This window comes from Mixophyes fleayi, chromosome 8 (assembly GCF_038048845.1).
Source record: "Mixophyes fleayi isolate aMixFle1 chromosome 8, aMixFle1.hap1, whole genome shotgun sequence".
Lineage (NCBI taxonomy): Eukaryota > Metazoa > Chordata > Amphibia > Anura > Limnodynastidae > Mixophyes > Mixophyes fleayi.
In genome coordinates, this window is record NC_134409.1 from 7,441,662 (window position 1) to 7,461,564 (window position 19,903).

The 19,903-nt window shown below is 41.3% G+C and overlaps 1 protein-coding gene and 1 long non-coding RNA gene across 2 annotated transcripts in view; both read right to left on the reverse strand.

Moving 5' to 3' along the window:
- Positions 1-3,399: 3,399 nt before the first annotated feature.
- On the reverse strand, positions 3,400-6,317 carry LOC142099997 (uncharacterized). The gene is made up of 3 exons (XR_012678648.1): positions 5,931-6,317; positions 4,067-4,513; positions 3,400-3,489 (listed from the first exon to the last, which is right to left on the reverse strand). It is a non-coding gene; the product is annotated as an uncharacterized LOC142099997 (long non-coding RNA).
- An 11,929-nt stretch (positions 6,318-18,246) lies between these two features.
- The window catches only part of LOC142098885 (FRAS1-related extracellular matrix protein 1-like), a 125,094-nt gene continuing 123,437 nt past the window's right edge, over positions 18,247-19,903 (reverse strand). The window contains exon 35 of the mRNA XM_075181765.1: positions 18,247-18,487. Coding sequence (XP_075037866.1) covers positions 18,294-18,487 — 194 coding nt within the window. The 3' untranslated portion in view covers positions 18,247-18,293. The remainder of the gene's footprint in view (positions 18,488-19,903) is intronic.

Genomic DNA, 19,903 nt, shown 5'->3' on the forward strand with positions numbered 1-19,903 from the left:
TCCACCGTTCAGCAGGCGGGGGTGGGATAGGTTGCCGTCATTTAACCCCTAGGGAGCTGATCCAAACACATGGGGCACAATTCTGTGAGATATATTTGCATTTTTCAATACTATTTACATCAACAAACTTCTGAATGTTACTAAACCCTCGTCCACGAAAGAATAGCTTGTGTTATATTGAGAATTACTGAAACAACGGGTCTTATTAGAAACATTTTTACCATACGAGTTAAAATTATGTTGCAAAAATTGTGTCTGTTGAGTCACAGTTATCTCATAAGACAGAAGTATTTGTACTTTAGGCGAACAGATGTGTATACGTGCGCCAAAAGATAGTGTAGAAATGCGGCTTGAATTGACATTAGTTATAAATGCTATATTTGCATTACCCTGTTTTTGCAGAATATAATGCAAACAAGGGTCATAGACACAAAAGAGAACAGTTTTGACAAAGGGAGTTATAAATTTGAAAATACAGTTTTCCATATAAAATGCAATTAACCCCAAACACCCCCAAATCCGAACCACTTTATAAATTCATTATGAATCTTCCTTCCTGCAGTAGTCCAACTGGCCGATAGGAAATGCAAATAGACGGTTGTAACTTGACGTAATATAGTCGTGATGTAAATGAATGAAGTACTTTCAGCCAATCAGAAGCAGCGAGAAAGTGCCACAGTTGTCATCATCATCACAATCTATCGTTACACCAGGCTTCCAGCCACAAAAGATACTCCTCCTAGGAAGCGTATCTGGGGATGCGACTAAGACTTATTTATTTATTTATTAAATAAATCATTGAGAAGTTGTTTACCAAATGCTGCCATATTATTGTGGAAGTCTGCCCCACATTCCGAGTGCAGCAGAAATGCCTCTTATTCAGGCAGGTAACTCTTCGCCTCTTTGTGATTGGCTCTGCAAACCAAGATGGAGGATTTTGAACCATGGGGGTCCTATGTCAAGGACCACACAGTTGGAGAGAAAGTAATCCGCAAGCCCTGCACTGGATTCCTGCATAGATAACAGGGGGGAGGGAAGGCGCACATTGAACCGATGCAGCGCTAGTGTTTACCCGCAGCATGGGACCGCTACCGTCCCGCTAGTGGGGGGGAGGGGGTGTTAACTAAAAACTAACTTTTGGGAGTAGATATGCTTTCATTATATTTTCATTGCATTATCTTTCTGTAGTTAAAGGATTATTAGTGCAATAGCTGCTTACACTATATAGCGCTTCTAAAACAAGAGCAGGAAAATTCAGTAACATTGCTCAGAAGTGCAAATATTCACTAAAACCAGAATAGCCAATCAGTAATGAGCTATTATCTGTCTCATGCAAATTAAGTGATGAAAATAAACGTTTGATTTGTGCATCCCACAAAACTGCTAAATCTTATTTTTCCACTTAAGTGTAAAACTGGTCACACTCGGGCACCTAGCCTGCAAGAAACACCCCCGAACCACCTGACTCCTTTGAGCAGACAGTGCGAATTTTGCACTCCTGTAGACGCCATGTTGGTCCACAAATCACTGCTCCTACCTGTCAAAAACGGGTTTATTGGCTCAAAAGACGCATTGTGTCCGCAAAAAACATTTTAACTGCAGTATTATTCCTTTGCATGTTTTTAAAGGACCCTTGCAGAATGACTGACAGCTTGGCAGACTTGATTTCCAGAAATGTGCTGTGTGGATTGGTCAATTTATTGACAGAGACAGGGCCAGTGATGTCACCGCAGCTGGAATAACTGCATCCTTAGCTGCTTAATTTGTATCAGATCCCATCAGGACCACTGTCCTAGAGATGGAGGAGGAGCTGCAGCTGTCTGTAAGGAGTGGGGGGAGGTGATGTTTACTTTATAAAAGCCGCAGGGGAATGTTGGGGTAATACTGGACAGCAGGGGTGGAACTAGCCAACGGTGGGCTCTGGTGCATGGAGGAGAGAACCGGGGCCCCCGACCCTCTGCATCTGCCATGCAGCGGGCCCCATTATCTCCATTGGCCCCTGATTCACCAATGGTAGTTCCTCCACTAAACAGTGTAATTTACCTCTATGGTTCATATTTGAACATTTTAATATTGGAGTTTAGTGGTTCTTTAGTCAATCATTTGTGAATTCCACTCATTCCATTTCATTTTATTAGACATCAGATTCTTTTTTTTCCCCCTCTATTTACCTGTCTCTTCCTGTTCAGAAGGATTGTTTTCATTTTCAGGTCCATATAACAAATCCACAATGTTTTTCCATCTGTAAAACAGGAGAAATGTATTTTAAGGGTTTTAAGGGGGCAGTGGATCTTCCCAACCAGTGATTCCCTCTAGGTAGCGGTGCTATGAAAGCCTCACCCCTGGAGAACTGGAGGTACCCCGAAATATTCATTATGTGTCAATGGAAAGACGGTAAGCGAGAGATCCATGGGGTTGGTGGGTTTTTCTCATTGACACAAAACCTTGAACGCACTGGGGAATTTTCTAAAAAGTGAAAGTGTCATTCGATATTCCATATATCCCGATTAAATCCCAAATACTTTGAAAATACTTTGAAAATATGTATTTTTTTAGTTCAGTATTTGACACCATGGGGTATATTTACTAAACTGCGGGTTTGAAAGAGTGATGTTGCCTATAGCAACCAATCAGATTCTAGCTGTCATTTGATAGAGTGCACTAAATAAATGACAGCTAGAATCCGATTGGTTGCTATAGGCAATATCTCCACTTTTTCAAACCCGCAGTTTAGTAAATCTAGCCCCATATTTTCTATACATCATTTTTCAGACTAGCAGGAAATTCTCTAGAGATGCATCAAAGTGCAAACTCGACCCTTTTTATTATCCCTGCTTGTAATAAAAAGCATTTTTCTAGTTTTTACCTAAAATGAGTAAGGACATAGAAGTACAGAAAGTTACCCCAAGAGGCAAGCTCTTACCTGGTGCAAAGTGCTCTAAAAATGTGTCTTTATCACCCCGTATCTTGTCTTAATAATGTTGCTCTGCAAAAGGAATCTTGTTTCTGCACCGTTCTGCAAATTGCTGCGCACCTGCTCCGTATCTCTGACTCCACCCAACCCAGCGCTAAATTTGGCTTTTCCACAGTAGCCCCCGTCTTACGCCTTTAACCCACGCACCTCCAGCGCACGCACTTGCGCAATTTCAGCTATCACTTTTTCCACTGACGTTTGGCTGCACTTAAATGTCCTCCAATGTTTCACCTCAGCTGTAGCTGAGAGTAAAACCCAGAATGTAGAGGAATGATGAGATCACTAACAACTGAACAGATTATATTAAACAATTCAGCAATAAAAGTAAGGCAGGGAATAATAAACAGAAACATACACAGGTTCAGAAAATTAAATGGTTGTTGATTATAAATAAAGCTGAATATAACGCCAACTTGCCGTATTTTGCCCCGGTCGGTGAACGCATTATCTTTCAGGAGAGATGGCAGCAGTGAGTGGGGTACAGACGCCCCGTGAGACTCGCAAACAGTTTGAAACTTTAAAATAAATAGAAGGAAGAGTATTAATTATTATTTGCAGAACTTGCCATTTATTCCACGTCTATTGTACTGTACAGAATAATCAATCAATTTATGATCCGAGTACTGAAGCCGTGAGGTACAGTCAACAGTAGACCAAAATGTCCCATTCTCTACAAACCAACATAATCCAGAACTTAGACTGTAAGCTCCAATGGGGCAGGGACTGATGTGAATGAGTTCTCTGTACAGCGCTGTGGAATTAGTGGCGCTTTATAAATAAATCATGATGATGATAATTATAAGCTATAAACAGTGGCACCAAAGGATTGGGGGGGGGGGGGGTCACAAACCCAAGCCCAGGACTCTCTTGGAGGTCATCGATGTTAGATTATGGTACGGGTGGGTGGGATGACCACCTGAAGCCCATCTACTATAGGCTGAGAGATGGACTGGCTTTGACCAATAGCTTCTAGACGGTCTCTCTCCACGGCTTTTGCCGAGGCAGAAAATGTAACCTGGGGCGACCCAGCTGCACTGGGGTCTGTGGTTCCTCTTGTGGCCCAAGTTATAAGAGACCTACACAATCACTTACTGCAGTACTAAGTATTTCACCAGTGGAGAATATTCTAATGCAGACAGAGGCAGAGATATTTGTTTCAACGTGAGTGTCCTACATCTAGTTCAGCCCAATTCTTTTTACCAAAGTATCCCAGTCGGCCTCATTAGAACCTCTCTTGGACTCAGTGATGGGTCAATACGGATAAAATGGAGAACATTCCTCCTGGGTGGGATGAGTATTTCTGTATGACTTTGTTGAATAATGGTAAATGAAAGAGTTGCACTTAGACCCTGTTGGATCTGTCATAGGGACAGGTCACATAAAACTGGAGTCTTTACTTCGGAGACCGGGAGGAGGCCACAGGACGACCGGTCCATTCTGAGCAAGCTCTGCCTGAAGGATTCTACGTCGTATATTCCTCCAAGGAGCTTCCTGATCTCTGAGCCATTGTTCTCTACATCTTTATTTCTGACTGGGCATCTGTGAAAAAAAATGGCTTAATACATTAGATTATTAAATTATCCATTTGGTGATGTAAACCACTATTTAACATTACTATATAAGGTAAGCTGTGTATTACTGAGCTGAATAACAAATATAAAATAACCAGAGTGTTTATATGTAACTAAATATGTCCACCATGCTCTCTATCACTGCTCTGTAGATTGTGTTGTTAGAAGGGAGGTTCTTTTTTTAACAGCACATACATGGAATGACTAACAGGCTTGCAGACTTGCTCTGTAGAAATGCACAGTGCACGTCAATACCCAAACGCATGAGGTTCTGGCCATTTGACCTAAGGGGCAAGTGACTGCACTTATGTCTAATTGGGCCACGCATGTGGCTAAATCCTATAGGACACAATTAATGTGGTTAGATATTAAACAGGGCTTGGACGAAGATATTTATTTTTCCTAATAGATTGATTGTAACTTTTCTTAAACATTTGAGGAGGAGAAGAAATAGGGCAGACGTGGGAGAGAACAGGAAAGTGAGGATTACGGAAGAAAGTAGAGGAAGTGGAGGAAGATAACAGGGATAGATGGCTAAAAGTTTATCATTAGATCAGGCTTAGCCAACCTATGGTGTGAAACTACAAGTCCCAGCATACCCTACCAGCTATTGGCTGGCTGTCTACTGGCAGAGCATGATGGGACTTGTAGTTTCACAACACCTGGAGGGCCACAGTTTGGTCAATCCTCCATTAGATATTTCCGTCATTTTTAAGAGGTGAATTCTGTTGTCAATCATTTCTCCCAACAGTCACAAGACAGTGACAATTTTCAGAGGTTAAAACATGACATGACCTGAAAATCAGGAGCGTTGCCCAAATTGACACAGATTTTGTCATTTGGAATCTTGCAAGGACCTGGTCGATGCAATGTGATTTCTGTAATATATTCCCATTATCAGCTGGTTATTATATATAAATATCATGTCTGGGGCTGAGTGATTGACACTTAACACCAAACAAAGATTAAATTAACGAACTTCCAGTAACCAAACTTTGTGCTTGGTTGATGTCATTGGTTCCTTGTCAGTGAGGGGCGTGGCTGTAATGAACAAGTTTTTGGGGCAACAAAAAAGTGTCTTGATGTCAGTGTATAATTGAGTTTAATTTACATGATTGGCACATCTAATAATTCTTACAATGACAATATTTGCTTTTTAATGTACACACAACTCATACATTTGTGTACTTTGAATACGGCATGAGATGATCTTAGGCGTGGCACACCGCGCGGCTGTGATTGGATAGGATATTGTGGGTTCGGCCCACAATAACGACAGTTACATTGTAAGAGAATTATGTTTTGCAGAAATTGTGTTTTATTACGATTCACCTCTAAATATCTTTCTCCAGTTTATAGACATTAAATAAAATGATAACACTTACGCCTCCGATTTATTCGCAGGATATCGAACATATTTGCTTCCAATAATCTTTACAATCATCTCCGGCATCGTATCCCCGACTGGTCGAGGGTTCTTTAGGTGAGACATGATTGAAAACTCCCAGCAAATCTTCTGCTCAGGAAACCGTACCAGGATGTAATATTTTGGCGTTCTGGTACCTAGAAAACATTCTGCTTGAAAACATTTTCTAGCCAGAATTAAACAAATGCAGTGAATAATGATATTTCATTTTTAGAAGGATTGCAGATTACAATGAGCCCCATGTAGGAGGGGGTCCTTTTGGATAGATGTGTTTTGTCATAAAGTCAAGTCACGCTGAGTGTCACGAATTCCATCATTAAACAATTTCAAAACACACACAAGTGGGTGGGGCCTGTTTTTTGAGTATTATCATAGAGAAGTAGGATTCCTGCACAAAACAGTTTATCCCAAACCAGACAAAGGTGCACAGTTTTCCAGATGCTCCTTGCTCCACTCAATCTTTTTAACACAAGTTAAAGTGACCTTCGATAAACTCTCAAATTTAAGTAAAACCGCTGGTTAACATCCGCACACTAAACGTGGTCTAACTTGCTTTTGAACTTGAGTTTTTAAACCCAAATCAAACCCCAGTGGGTACCCAGCCTACAGGCGCACTCCCCACCCCATGAAAGTTCTTTAAATAACTCGTCCCACAAAGTAAAATCTCATCTGGGTGCAGTGTGAGTATCGTTGCTGTGATCGGTCTGCATTTAGCAAAGAAGATCCTGACCCGTCCATCTTCTCCCATCAGCCCCACCAAAGTGTTGCACCCCTGCATTCGCCGTATTGATTCGCTAAGTCTTGTGCTTACCTGCAAAAACGGAGCAATCATTCAAGTGAATGGATTTACGGAGGTGTCCTCAGTTTAACTGCTTTGTAAATAAACCTTATTGAGGATTATGGAGACTTCTGGTCCAAACTTCAGAACCTTATGAAAGTTGACGTATCTCCATCGTGCTCTTTGAATCAAAAGTAAAGTGTAAGCTCTAGTGAACAGGGAAATGGAGCTGTAAAGTAACAGTGCACGGCACCTGGTAAGATCAGGGCCGTAACTAGGGCTGTGCGACAAGGGCGACGGCCCAGGGCGCAACGCTGAAGGGGGGCGCAATTTGGGAATAGTTTAGGTTAATTTGGTTAAAATCGAGGGCTAGGGGGGCGGCATTTGTCTTTCTCGCCCAGGGCACTAGAATTCTAAGTTACGGCTCTGGGTAAGATTGTATGGAATGTATGCAGAATATCAATAATGAATTTATCACAACAATACTCGTCTCCCTACCTCTCCGGCTGTACATCCAATCACACAGGAGCAATATGATCGTAGGATTCTATTAATGCAGTTGTGGCTCATTCATAATCCTGACGTTTCACACAAACCTCAGATTCAATATAAGTAAAGAACTGATACAATGTTTCCAGTGGAACAGAACGAGGGATAAAATCTCTTCCTTGTAACAGCGACGTTTCCTCTCTCATGTAACTAAGGAGATGGGTGAGGCCTCAAATACACAAACTGCAGCCAGACCAGAAGATGGTGACAGGATCCCTTATCTAGTACATATGTACAGTATACATGTGATAAATAAATATACTGTTTGTCATTGTGCTACTTGTTCTGTTTATATTGGATTGTGTTTGTATTCTGTGTAAACTGCCAGTATTCCAAGCATGTTGCATATACTGAGGTCTGTATACTAGTGACTGGTTAAGCTTTGTACACATTAACGTTAGCTTGTTAAATGTGCTTTTTGGGCTGATTGCCCAAAAATAATATAAGTCCACGGACCTCATGTTCTGGGTGTCAGGTGCAATTCTTACCATATAATTCTTATATTCAATGCTTTTTTAATTTTTTGTACCTGCAATATTGGCTTAATTGGGGCTTTTTTTGTCATAGAACGCTCAGAACAGCGTTCCGGCACCTTTTTTCCACGGGTTTTCAAAGTTTAATGAACTTCTTAACATTTTATTTTATTTTTCTCTGCGGCCCTGCTACAGTGCAGCACCGCATCGTAGTGTGTGTCCTGCTTCCGGCTCCGGCAGCGTCGCTGCCAGTGAGAGGAGCCACGATCAAGCATAGAAGCAAGAAAAGAAGGTAAGTACAGACTACAGAAAGCAGGGGACAGGACGCAGAAAGAGAGGGCTACAGAAAAACGAGGGGGGCAGAAAGAGAGGGCTACACAAAAATGAGGGGGCAGAAAGAGGTGAGTTCCGGCACCTTTTTTCTTACAAAAAAAGCACTAAAAGCACTGGGCTTAATAATATATTAATATTTTTACACTCTTCTTCCACTAGATAGCAGCAGTGTCTATGAGTTTGACACTGGGTAGTTAAACAGGTATTATATGAAGTAACAGGTTCGGTACAAACAGGTAACATTATTTGAATAGTTTTTTTTCTATGCTTTAGTGAGTTTATATTCTATGTATTTACGTATCCTGAAGAGTCTTGTCTAGTAGGGCAGAGTAGACCTACACCACGCCCCGTGGTGACTTTGTCTTATAGATTCCGGACTTGTGAAGATTCTAAAGCAAACGTACCATGCTCACGATGCGGGAGGGGAAATAACTGGAATGGAAAGACTACGGAAAGAGTTGGGTGGAATGGAGAAATGATGGGAGGAGGTGGTTGGAATGGAGAGATGACTGGAGGAGTTGGGTGGATTGTAGCACTGTTGGAAGGAGTTGGGTGGGTCGGATAGATGATGGAAGAAGTTTGGTGGGTCAGAGAAATGATGGGATGATGGGAGAAGTTTGGTGGGTGGGAGAGATGATGGGAGAAGTTGGGTGGGTCAGAGAGATGATGGGAGGGGTTTGTTGGATCAGAGAGAGTATGGGAGGGGTTGGGTGGATCGGAAAGCCAAGGAAGGAAAATAAGTGGACTGAAGAAACAATGGAAGGAGTTGGGTGGATTGAAGAAATTTTAGGAGGAGTTGGTTGGAATAGAGAGATGGTAGCAGGAGTTGGGTGGGTTGGAGAGATGATGGAGAGGAGTTGTTAGAGGGATGATTGGAAGAGTTGGCTAGAGATGTTGGAAGTAGTTGGGTGGGTCGGAGAGACAATGGGATAAGTTGGGTGGGTCGGAGAGATGATGGGAGGAGTTTGGTGGGTGGGAGAAATGATGGGAGGGGTTTGTTGGATCAGAGAGAGCATGGGAGGAGTTGGGTGGATCGGAGAGGCAATGGGATAAGTTGGGTGGGTCGGAGAGATGATGGGAGGAGTTGGGTGGATCGGAGAGGCAAGGAGGGGAAATAAGTGGACTAAACAAACAGTGGGAGGAGTTGGGGGATTGGAGAGATGATTGGAAGAGTTGGTTGGATTGTAGCGATGTTGGAGGAGTTGGGTTTTTCAGAGAGACAATGGGAGGAAACTTACATGAATTGTTATTGGGTTTTACATTTTTGCATGTTTAGACACACATTATCTAATGAAATAAGTACAGCAAAACTTTCAAAACACAAAAGTTAAGCCTGTGTCCCCTCACTCTCATAATTAATATAAGACATAAAAAAGAGTTAACTTAGACATATTTTCAGGCAAAATGTATATCTGAGTGGAAAGCAGGGTGGTTGGGGTGGCCTAGCACTAATAATGCTCTAGGAATCCCCCAACAACATGGATAGGAGAATTCTAAGTGTGTGTGTGGGGGAGGGGGGGGGGGCTGTGCTTAGGGTAAACCTAGAGCTAAGAAAGATTACAGAGTATAATGAAATCCAGCTTGACAGATAAAAAGTTTGTAGCCCAAAAACTGTGCTGTGCTTAGTGTCCTAACAATTCTTACTTCTGTATTTTCTAGGACCCAGCAGCCACAGGTCAACGTGTCTCCTGCGCTGATCATTTGGCAGTCTGTATTTACACCCCTCATTCTCGCTATTTCCTCTCTCATTCCTCCTCTCTCCCCTTTTTCCTCTCTCGATCTACCACCACCACTCGAGCCCTTGGTAAAGAGAACTTGGGGTAAATGTATCAAGCTGAGAGTTTTCCGGCAGGTTTGATAAGTGGAGATGTTGCCTATAGCAACCAATCAGATTCTAGCTGTCATTTTGTAGAATGTACTAAATAAATGATAGCTTGAATCTGATTGGTTTTTCAAACCCGCCGGAAAACCCTCAGCTTGATACATTTACACCCTTGTCCTGCTGTTACCATCATGTCAGCCATGTTAGCCATTTCCAGCTTATTGGGAATAAATAATGGAGGTTTGTGAGTTATTCACAATTTATCTACCTCACAACTTGCATTCCAGTGTTGAGTCAGTGTTGATGTAACGCTCCTGTGTGGTATCAGTGTCACAGTTGGGTAATTACTATTTGTGTGCACGTTGCAGATTGTGGGTGATGTCTGTATTGCAACAGATAAAGAGGGAATTAAATGCGTCAATGTAAATTGTAGTATTTTATTCTGTAACACTCTATAGGACATTTAGAGGACTTTCCGCCTCGCTTATCCGGCTCACACTTTTACTTATAATCATTTTAATAATGTAACACATTGTAGAGTCCATTTTTGAGCCTATAATTTAGCCTGGTAACTTGGAAACTCACAAATGTTAGCAATGTAGAGCTCATTCGTTCTTAACACAGATATACAATCATATATGGATTTGTTGATTCTGCTTTTGTATCCCAGTCTTGTGTTGATTTTGGTGATTGCGCTGAGCATTTCCTCTATGCTATGTTTATTATATGATATTATTTTTATTATTATTATTATTATTATTATTACCTTTTATTTATAAGGCGCCACAAAGGGTCCACAGCGCTGAACTTGACATATATAGAAAGCAGCGATACATAACACATAACATGATACATGAAGAACAAAATACAAAGACCAGACATACTGAATGACTAAATATACAGGTAACACAGTAATGTAGATTATATTATATAAGGGACAGTGAGCGAGAGTGATGGTAGGAATTAGTGGGAAGTAGGACTGAGCTTAAGGAAACAGTGCTAGGGAAGCAGCCAAGAGGTACAGAGGGTGATGGAATAGTAGAAGGAGGATACAAGGAAAGAGGGTCCTGCTCCTGAGAGAAGTGAGGGTGGGAGAGACTGTGCGGTGTTGTGCGAGGGTGAATTTGTGCAGAGGTGTGCGTGGTAGAAATGATGCAGAGGTGTGACGGGGATGTGCGGTGGTGCAAGGAGGTTGTGCAGTGGTGTGTGTGGGAGTATAGTGAGAGTAGTGTATGGCTGTCAGTGAATGGAGACATGAAAGGTGTGTGAATGGTCAGTAACAATGGTTGAAGCCTTGGCGTGGTCTTACTGCTCACATGGAGGATATCCATCTGCTAATTCAACATGTATGTGTGGCTGGAACATCAGTACGGGTCACAGGTACCCGGAGCTGGATCACGCAGCAGCAAATAGTTACTAGATTCTGGGCAGACTCAGATGTAGACAACTATGTATTGTCTGCAAAACAGCAAAGAACAACAGCACTCAATATATAAAAGAATTAACTTCTACCACTAAAAACACAACATTAAGGAAAAAAACTATAGTTGTATGCCTCCAACAATGGCCATGTCCCCTTCCGTACAGGGCCCAAACAATAATCTGCAGATGAGAATTGCAGAGCACTTCAGAAACCGAGCAAAGAAGCACAAACACAGCGGATTAGACACTTCTAGTGATAATGATAATTGGTTCTCCTACATGAATTCATTTAGTCATAGAATAAAATAGTTTCTGCCCAGCTCACAACTGTGTGATATCCTGCAGTGTGATATAAACGCAGTTTACTTGCCAATTGGCTTTTTAATCATTTACAATCTACAGTATTGGGTATGAGGAAGGGGTTGACGTCTCCATGGTACAGCTCCGCCCTATCCCACACTAGGCGGGACTATGCCCTTTATAAGACCCGGCATGCCCAGGACGGAGGCGACTAAGAGGGAGGAGTGTAGTATGTTCGGTTAGTCTGTACCACGCTCTGTTGGTGTAAATTCTGTTTGTATTCTATTATAGTCCGTTATATTATATTACGGTCACTCTCATCCTTCCTCCTACCTCCCGTAGACATCAATCACAGGGCCCCATAGCAAAATTATGAAGGGACCACTATATTATAAAAAAAACAACATGCTGAGCAGTTGGTCAATTTACAATGAAATAAAAATATAGAACATTGTCAGGGGCTAAATCTTATGTTGCCAAAACAATCTGTGCGTTCCACAGTTGGTTTCCATGGTTACAGATGTTGCCAAGGAAGTTCAGTTTTTCACAAGCTGTCAAATAGCATCAACAGAGTGTTTCTGAGCTTTCAGCAGCTGATTTCGGGGAGAAGTCCTATTCCCGGCATCTTGAGCTAAACCAGTAGAAAATGATGAGCATTTGGAGATGCAAACATGAACAAGTACTAACTGCGAATGTCAAAAGCTGCTGTGAGTGCGGGCATTTTACAAAGATATGAGAACAACATACCTTGCACTAAAGACTTACTGACAACTGTTGCAGGGGCAAATGCATATATATATATATATATATATATATATATATATATATATATATATGATAAATAAACAAAACGAGGCATAACGTAAGCTGCACATTAAAAACCCCACATTAATATTAAATCTCCTGTAAATATTTTTTTCCTGACCATGATACAAAATAATATAATACCTTATAAAGTAATACTACAAAATGAATACTAATCTCTTACTAACATCCGAATAAATAACAAAATGACAATGATTGTGTCAGTTACTCCCTTAGTGCTTCACATCACTCTCAACAGCCAAGAAACTGCAGGATTTCTCTACAGTCACAGAAACACTAGAGCCAGAAGTGAGAACAGTCCTAGCACCCATTATATTGAAGCCAAAGTTCATTGAAGCATAGGCAGATCCCCACACACACATGGGACTGCAGACTGTTATAGTTTTTAATTCAAACAGGAGGTTCCTAGAAGCTGTTTCCTCCTTCTAAACCACAGAACAGCGGTGATTTAAGTGTAGGGGGGTTTCTGGCCAACCGTAGCCTCCCCCTATGAGCACCCCTGAGTTGGGAACTGTGTTTGCACTCTCTGCAAAATTAAACTTTCTCCCGACGTTGATGTTTAAGGGGGTCACCTGTCCGCACATCTCATCCCTTACACAAACTCCCATAAACAGAAGCCCACCGAAAAAGTACACAACATTCATTTAGCCCTTTGTATGAGAGACATTGTCATTCTTAAACACAAATAATGAATTCCTTTAATTTTGCATTCCCCCAAATCTTGCTGTCCTAGTGGGCTGCCTCCTTATAAGCACACCCCTGAATCTGACTTTTCGCAGTGCCCTAAGAGCATTTTTTTTCCCCAATGAACTGTTATTCATAAAACTTATTTAGTAATGTATTAAAGACATGACATAGACACTTTACATAAAGTGAAGAAATGCGAAGTTGGAGAAGCTGTTTCTCCGGTGACTGGTAGTTTGAGTAACAGCGCAATTAAACCAATAACTCGGAATTTATCACCGGGCCCAACGACGCCATCTTCACACAGCGCCGTCTATTGCTAAATTATAGTTCTAAGATTCCGCTCAGGATTGGGGATGGGGATTTATATAACCCTCCAGACGGCGATACACGTGTAGAGGATTTGTGTTATGTGAGATTATGGCGCGTGATACGGCTCGCTTTTGACCTTTTCAAAATTCTGCAACACGATGGACGGAACATTTCTATCTTGTCTTTTTTATTTACAGTTTTACTATTCTGTCGGAGCCAGGGGGGTAGTATAGGGGGCAATAGGATAAATATAAAATTACGCAGCACAGATCAGTAATCAATTAATAGCAGCTGTAATACGGGAGCACATGTCATAACGTGGATACATAAAATCAATATATTATATAATCATTTCCTAATAAGGCACAATCTCTTAGCTGCAGTTTAATAGCTTAGTGTTAGACACCTACTGATTGGAAATTGTGTATCAATAAACAATAAATATTTTAACACAAGTAGTGGATTTGTTGCCGCCATTTTTCTTCAGTTCACTAGGAAATAAAGACATTTTGAGGCATGAGGCTCTTTGGGCCTCATTTAGAGCTGGACACATTTATGCACTGAATTTACACAGAAAGTAAGAGACACAAAAAAAGTCAGACTTCTGTGTGCATGGTGAGTCGGATGTATCTCGGGGTGCATGCCGTACGTCAGCCTCCTGCATGTATATACTTACATCCAGCGTCGAGATGCGGCATGATATAGTGAGCAGTAAAAGAAAATTCACATTACCCTACGTGTACACGATATAATTGTCACGAGCCGCGGCGCTACGCGGCGTCCTGGCAAGAACTAGCAGCTGGGCGTGTGTTTTAGTTTCTGTGCTCTATTATTATCCTTGTGGCATAGATGTAGGAGGGTGTAGGGACAGCCTCCAACACCAGGGGGAGCTCTCATATGATTTAAACTGGTTCACTTATATTTTTATACATGCTTCCTGGTTATGTTATCACCTATGCTAGTTCTAGCCAGTAATTAATTAGCTGCCTCCTGAGGCTGATTGTCAGCCCTGTCCTCCTCTGTCCCGATTGGCTCTTAGTACTATTTAAGGCAGTGAGATCTGAGCCTCACTGCCGGTTATAGCTTCCTGTTTTCAGTTCTGCTGCCTGCTACCTTGTGCCTGTGTTGGTGTTTCTACCTCTGATTGATTACCCGTGTATGACCCTTGCCTGTTCCTGGACACTGAACCTGTGCTTCCGACCCTGATCTATTGCCTGGACTCTTACGCTGCTAATTTGCCTCTGACCTCGGCTTGTTTACTGGTTTCGCTGTCTGCTGCCGGCCCTCGACCCTTGCTGGGATTCACTCTGCTGTTTGCTCCTACACAGTATCGCTGGGTTCTCCCCAGTCAGTGCACATCTCACGACCCTCTGTTTGTCTGCGGCCAAGTCTGTCCCCACCACTAGGGGCTCCAGTGAACACCAGACTTTCAGAGCAGACTCCGGGATTTGGCGCACTGGCTGGAGGGGTTCCTAACAATAATAATATAATGATGTGTCACGTACTCAGGAGAGATTATTGTCTTGTAAGCTTATTACTTAATGTGAGTCACATTTTCCATATAAAATATAATGACAGTGGAAGCGTTGATTAAGTTATACAAATAGACGGCTGCAACTTGATACAATGTGGGAGTGAAGCGTTTGACTTGGCGTGTTTACCGCTCTGTCTATCAGCCAATCCGAAGCAGCTGACAGTCATCAACATCATTGTGTATTTGCCACTAGCTCTCCCGCACCTGCAGGAAATAATCTTCCTGTAAGGAAGATCTGGGGATACGTCTATGTCTAATTATGTTGCTCTTACGTGAACGCTTAGTGTAGTCAGCTGACCGCACGGACCAATAGCTTTCTACGGTCACTGGCTGCACCAGACGTCAGATTTCGCTCGACAGCCCAGCGCTCGGCTTGATAAAAAGGGTTTATAGAATTTGAGATATATTTGTTACAGGCCACAGGATTTTTTACCTATATATTTGAAATATATTTGCTAATGACAAGCTGGCCACTCTAATAACAGTGTTAGATCATAGCTACAGACCGCCCAGGGGGGAGCTGTATTTTTGTTTGAATGTTATTGCTATCCTGGCAACTAAATAGAAGGCTATATACCAGAAATACATTGTGAGCGTTATATTTAAGGTGTTAATGTCACAATGTATATGTATTATTTTGCTGGTTCACTACTGGCACTAGCAAGCCGTGAACTGCTTGGGCATGCTGGCGCTTGTAGCATAGGCAAACCGAGGGGTGGTTTTCTAGTGCCTGGAAACCCCCCTCCAAGCCTGGGGCACTGTATAATTGAGGTGGCCGGACCCTGCCCCCGCTTCACACGGCTCTGCTCGAAAAGAGAGAGCTGCGTTCACCTAACAATAGTGCACGCAGCATGCCCATGTATATTATGGGGATAGGGAGAGTTGGAGGGCAGCCAAGCACTCTCTAAAATTATGGGCACGCCCCCATGCATGCTGGTCACGCCCACTGGCTGCGTGGAGTGGAAACTCCTCTACAAATCCTGCGTTTTCCCCTGTGTAGAGTGTTTGCGGTTAGCTGAGGCGCAGTTCGACCTAGTTCTTCCGGAACCGAATTTAAAATGTGACCCGGAAGACGTAGTCTCCATCTGTGATTGAATCGCTCAAACTTTCAAAAGTTAAAGAATTTCCAGCTATTTTTCTAACTTTGACAAACTAGTATGAAAACCGTTCTAAACAACGGTTTGAACATCTCTCGTCAGGACCAGCTAGTGTTAGACAGAGGGTAAGATAACTGGCTAAGGGGTAACTGCGGTCAGTGCTCGCACATAATGTACTTTGATGACATTTCCTGATACCTCACGTCCAAAATTACCAAAATTATTTTTACTTTGATGCTTTTATTCAAAGCCGCCACTTCTCAATAACGGTTCAGAGATGACAGATAAATATTCAGATGACAAACACAATGTTCTGCACATCAGACACCGGAGAAGTTCCCGGCAGAAACTACTATTTAAATCTCATCTGTCCACCTCCTATCATCTCTGTTTGTGATATAATTTTATTAAATACACTGATTAAACAATACAGTATCCACTCCTTGGTCATCCACTCCCAGAATACATTAAGTCAGATAGATGAGATTAAGGTTTTCTCTCTTCTTGGTTAACGTGACCTTTTAAAATGCATCAGACATAAATTTGCATCGTCACCACTTCTGAAGATCTGCATACGGTTCCCTGATGAATACATAATGAAGCTTATATATCGTTCTATGCAAACCGCCCTTACCAAACACGTCTGGGGATCCTGCGTTAGTTCTGCATAATGGATACACTTTATATAGGCCTGTAACGTGTTTTATCAAATTAAAAATTGTTTTCACTGCTGATATATTTAACAACAGGTAAGAGAGTTAAACTCTGTCACCTACAAACTATGGCAGGAGCCATTTTGGAAGCCGAACCAATGTCAACAAGAACGCAGCCTGTCAATTCATGAGGAATCGGCGACGTTGGTGAGGTGTGAGGCAGTTCCTAAAGAATGGATCGGCTAATGCTCCTGAAAATTTGTGCCTCGTTCCTCAGTCCTGGCAGAAGACAGTTCCTGTATTTACCACTGAAAACATTTACCTCACAAAGTTTATAGGTATATGATAAACATAATAAGTAGGGTTATCCATCCTGTATTGTTTCCAGAAGTGCCAGAATTGTTCAGTTTTTTTATTCAGATGTCACTCATTGAGCACTGCCATATAATTGTAAATGTTTGTCCCACGTGCCGACTTAGATCAATAAGCAGCATTGCTAGCAGTACTGTGGGTAGCAATACTCTATAAATAAAATAAATCAGAAGTGGGAATTTCTGTGAACGCATTTTCTTTATTCTCCGCCTAAACAACACCGCAGCAGCTACTTAGAGAGATTCACGGTGATAGCGCCCAGCCTCAAACGCTGATATTGTATAGTTCTAAAACGCCCTCATTTCACCTTCATGTGTATGAACAGATCCCTCAAATAATATTATAGAACAAATATAACATTCAGTATTGCAATGCTAGTATTCCAGGAATTAAATAGAAGATGTACAGAACATCTAAAATTCCCAAGTCACTTGTTAGTACAAACGAAACCTTGATTGTTCTTAATAATGGTGCACTGAACCACAGCAACCAACCAGCAACGAGGGTTTATCAGACAAATTAAACATGGACAATGAAATCAAGCATCTGATTGGTTGCTGTGGATCAGTGCAACTTTTGGACCTACATGCAATAAATCTATGTCCTTAGATTTATCAAACTTTCTATAAAGGAAAAGTGGAGGTGTTTCCCATAGCAACCAATCAGAGTCTAGCTATCATTTTTGAGAATGTACTAGAAAAATGATAGGTGCAATCTGATTGGTTGCTATGGGCAACACCTCCATTTTTCCCTTTATCCTTCTACCTCTAGTGTTGGGGCCTCTGATCAGTTGATCCACCGAGAATTCTTGGATCCAAAGTACAAAATGCCTCCAGACAATGTAAACTAACATACCAGGATATTGCTTCAGGGGAGGAAATAGCCAAAGTACGACTACAAGGCCGTAGTTTGCTATTCTGAGGAAAATTCTACAGAACACAGATTTATTGCTCCCAGCCTCTCATCATATCATGCAGATTTGTGTGTTATCATAAAAACGACATCAAAATCCTGAAACACTGAGGAACGGTTGCATTAAATGCAGGTATTGTGCATTTTGCTACAATGACACATCAGGGATGGATAATAACACACCCATAAACCCTCTCTTTACTACGCTGAAAGGTTAAGCGCTAGCACCATTTATTTCCGAGAGGAGCGGTGAGTCCTATAACGGGCGGCAGCAGACGTATCTGTGTTTGTGGCTGCAGTTTCTCCTCACCCAATCCTTTCTTCTCCAAGCGAGGACACAACCTTCTTTCCTTTCAGTCAAAGAGGATTCTGTCTGTTTTAAGTTACTAAAAGTCCAAAGTTGTCCGTTCGTCCACAGCCAATCAGAACGTTCTCCCGTTGACTTCAACCCTAAAAATTGCCAGACACTTAAAAGTCACATATTATGGGTAAAATATACCTTAACTGAATTAAGGTTTTAAATTTATGTTATCTGTTTATTAGTTTCAGTAAAACATACATACATGTCATTCTGTAGTCTGATCCAATTTCTCAGCCTATCAGCACCGAATTAATATCTATTACTAAATACTCTACAAAGCTCAGAGCCGGCAGCAATAGAACAGCGCCACCAAGTGGCCGGACGTGTTCGGTACACTGTATAAAGATCAGCGACAAGGTAATCTCTTAGGAAAATAAAATATTAAAGACAGCTAAGAAGCTACAAATAGGCGGGTCCTTAGTATATTTGTTTTTATTAGTCTATTTTTGTGTGATTGTCCCACTTTGAGTAGTAAGTACATAGCTTAAAAAGATGGTGTTGACTGCGGGTGTTAAAAATGTTGTGCTTTTTGGTGGGAGGAGCTTAAAAATTCCCCATTGCAAAATTTGGAGAATTTTCCTAATAGGCTGCTGAGTCGAGTCACGCCCCCCCTGGACTAAAATTTGCCAACCTTCCACTGGCCACGGGACACTAAAACTGCCCCGATGTCACCTTATCCTTCTGACTTATTGGAGACATGAATGAGGACAATACGTTAGAAGAAATATATTAAGGTTGTCATTAATTAAGGGGCTGGTACAAACATAAACTGGACACTGAGGGGACAATTTTATATTTTCCGGTATTCTGGAATGCCCTCGCCACTTCTCAAGAGCAGAAATTGGGCAGGTACCTGTGTATCTAAATTGCAAAGTATTTTCGGAAAAAAAGTGGGATGCTGCCCGTGATTGGTGGATCTCCTGAAACCACTTGTCAGATGCAAAATTCAACATTAAAAATAGAAATCTAGGAACAATTCTTGTGTCAATTTATAATGTTAATAGTGTTGTACTGAGCTGGTGCAGAAATGTATTAAGAGATAGCCTGTAATATATAAACAAACAATTCAAAACATATTATGAAAACAAAACTAAAAAAATCTAAGTGTACTATAAAATAAATAGACACAGTGTAGTTAAAAATGAATATTTATATCAATAAAATCAAGAGTATGCATGCAAACAAATTCTTGTAAATTAACATGTTAATTCTCCTACATTATTAATTAATTTACTAATTAATGACTAAATTAATAATATTGGAGAATTAACACGATCCAAGTTTTCTCTTTTTTCCCATCTAACCTTTAATGTTATATTATACATTGTCAAATGTATACTGATATTTTAATTTCCTATCGCTACTATATACATGGTACTTGATTCTATAAGAATTTAATACATTTCTGCATTAGTCCACTACCACATTATTTCCCATTATCAATTGACAAGGATTGCGCCTAGGTACCTGTGAATATATACGGCGTCATATAGGCTCACTTGCGC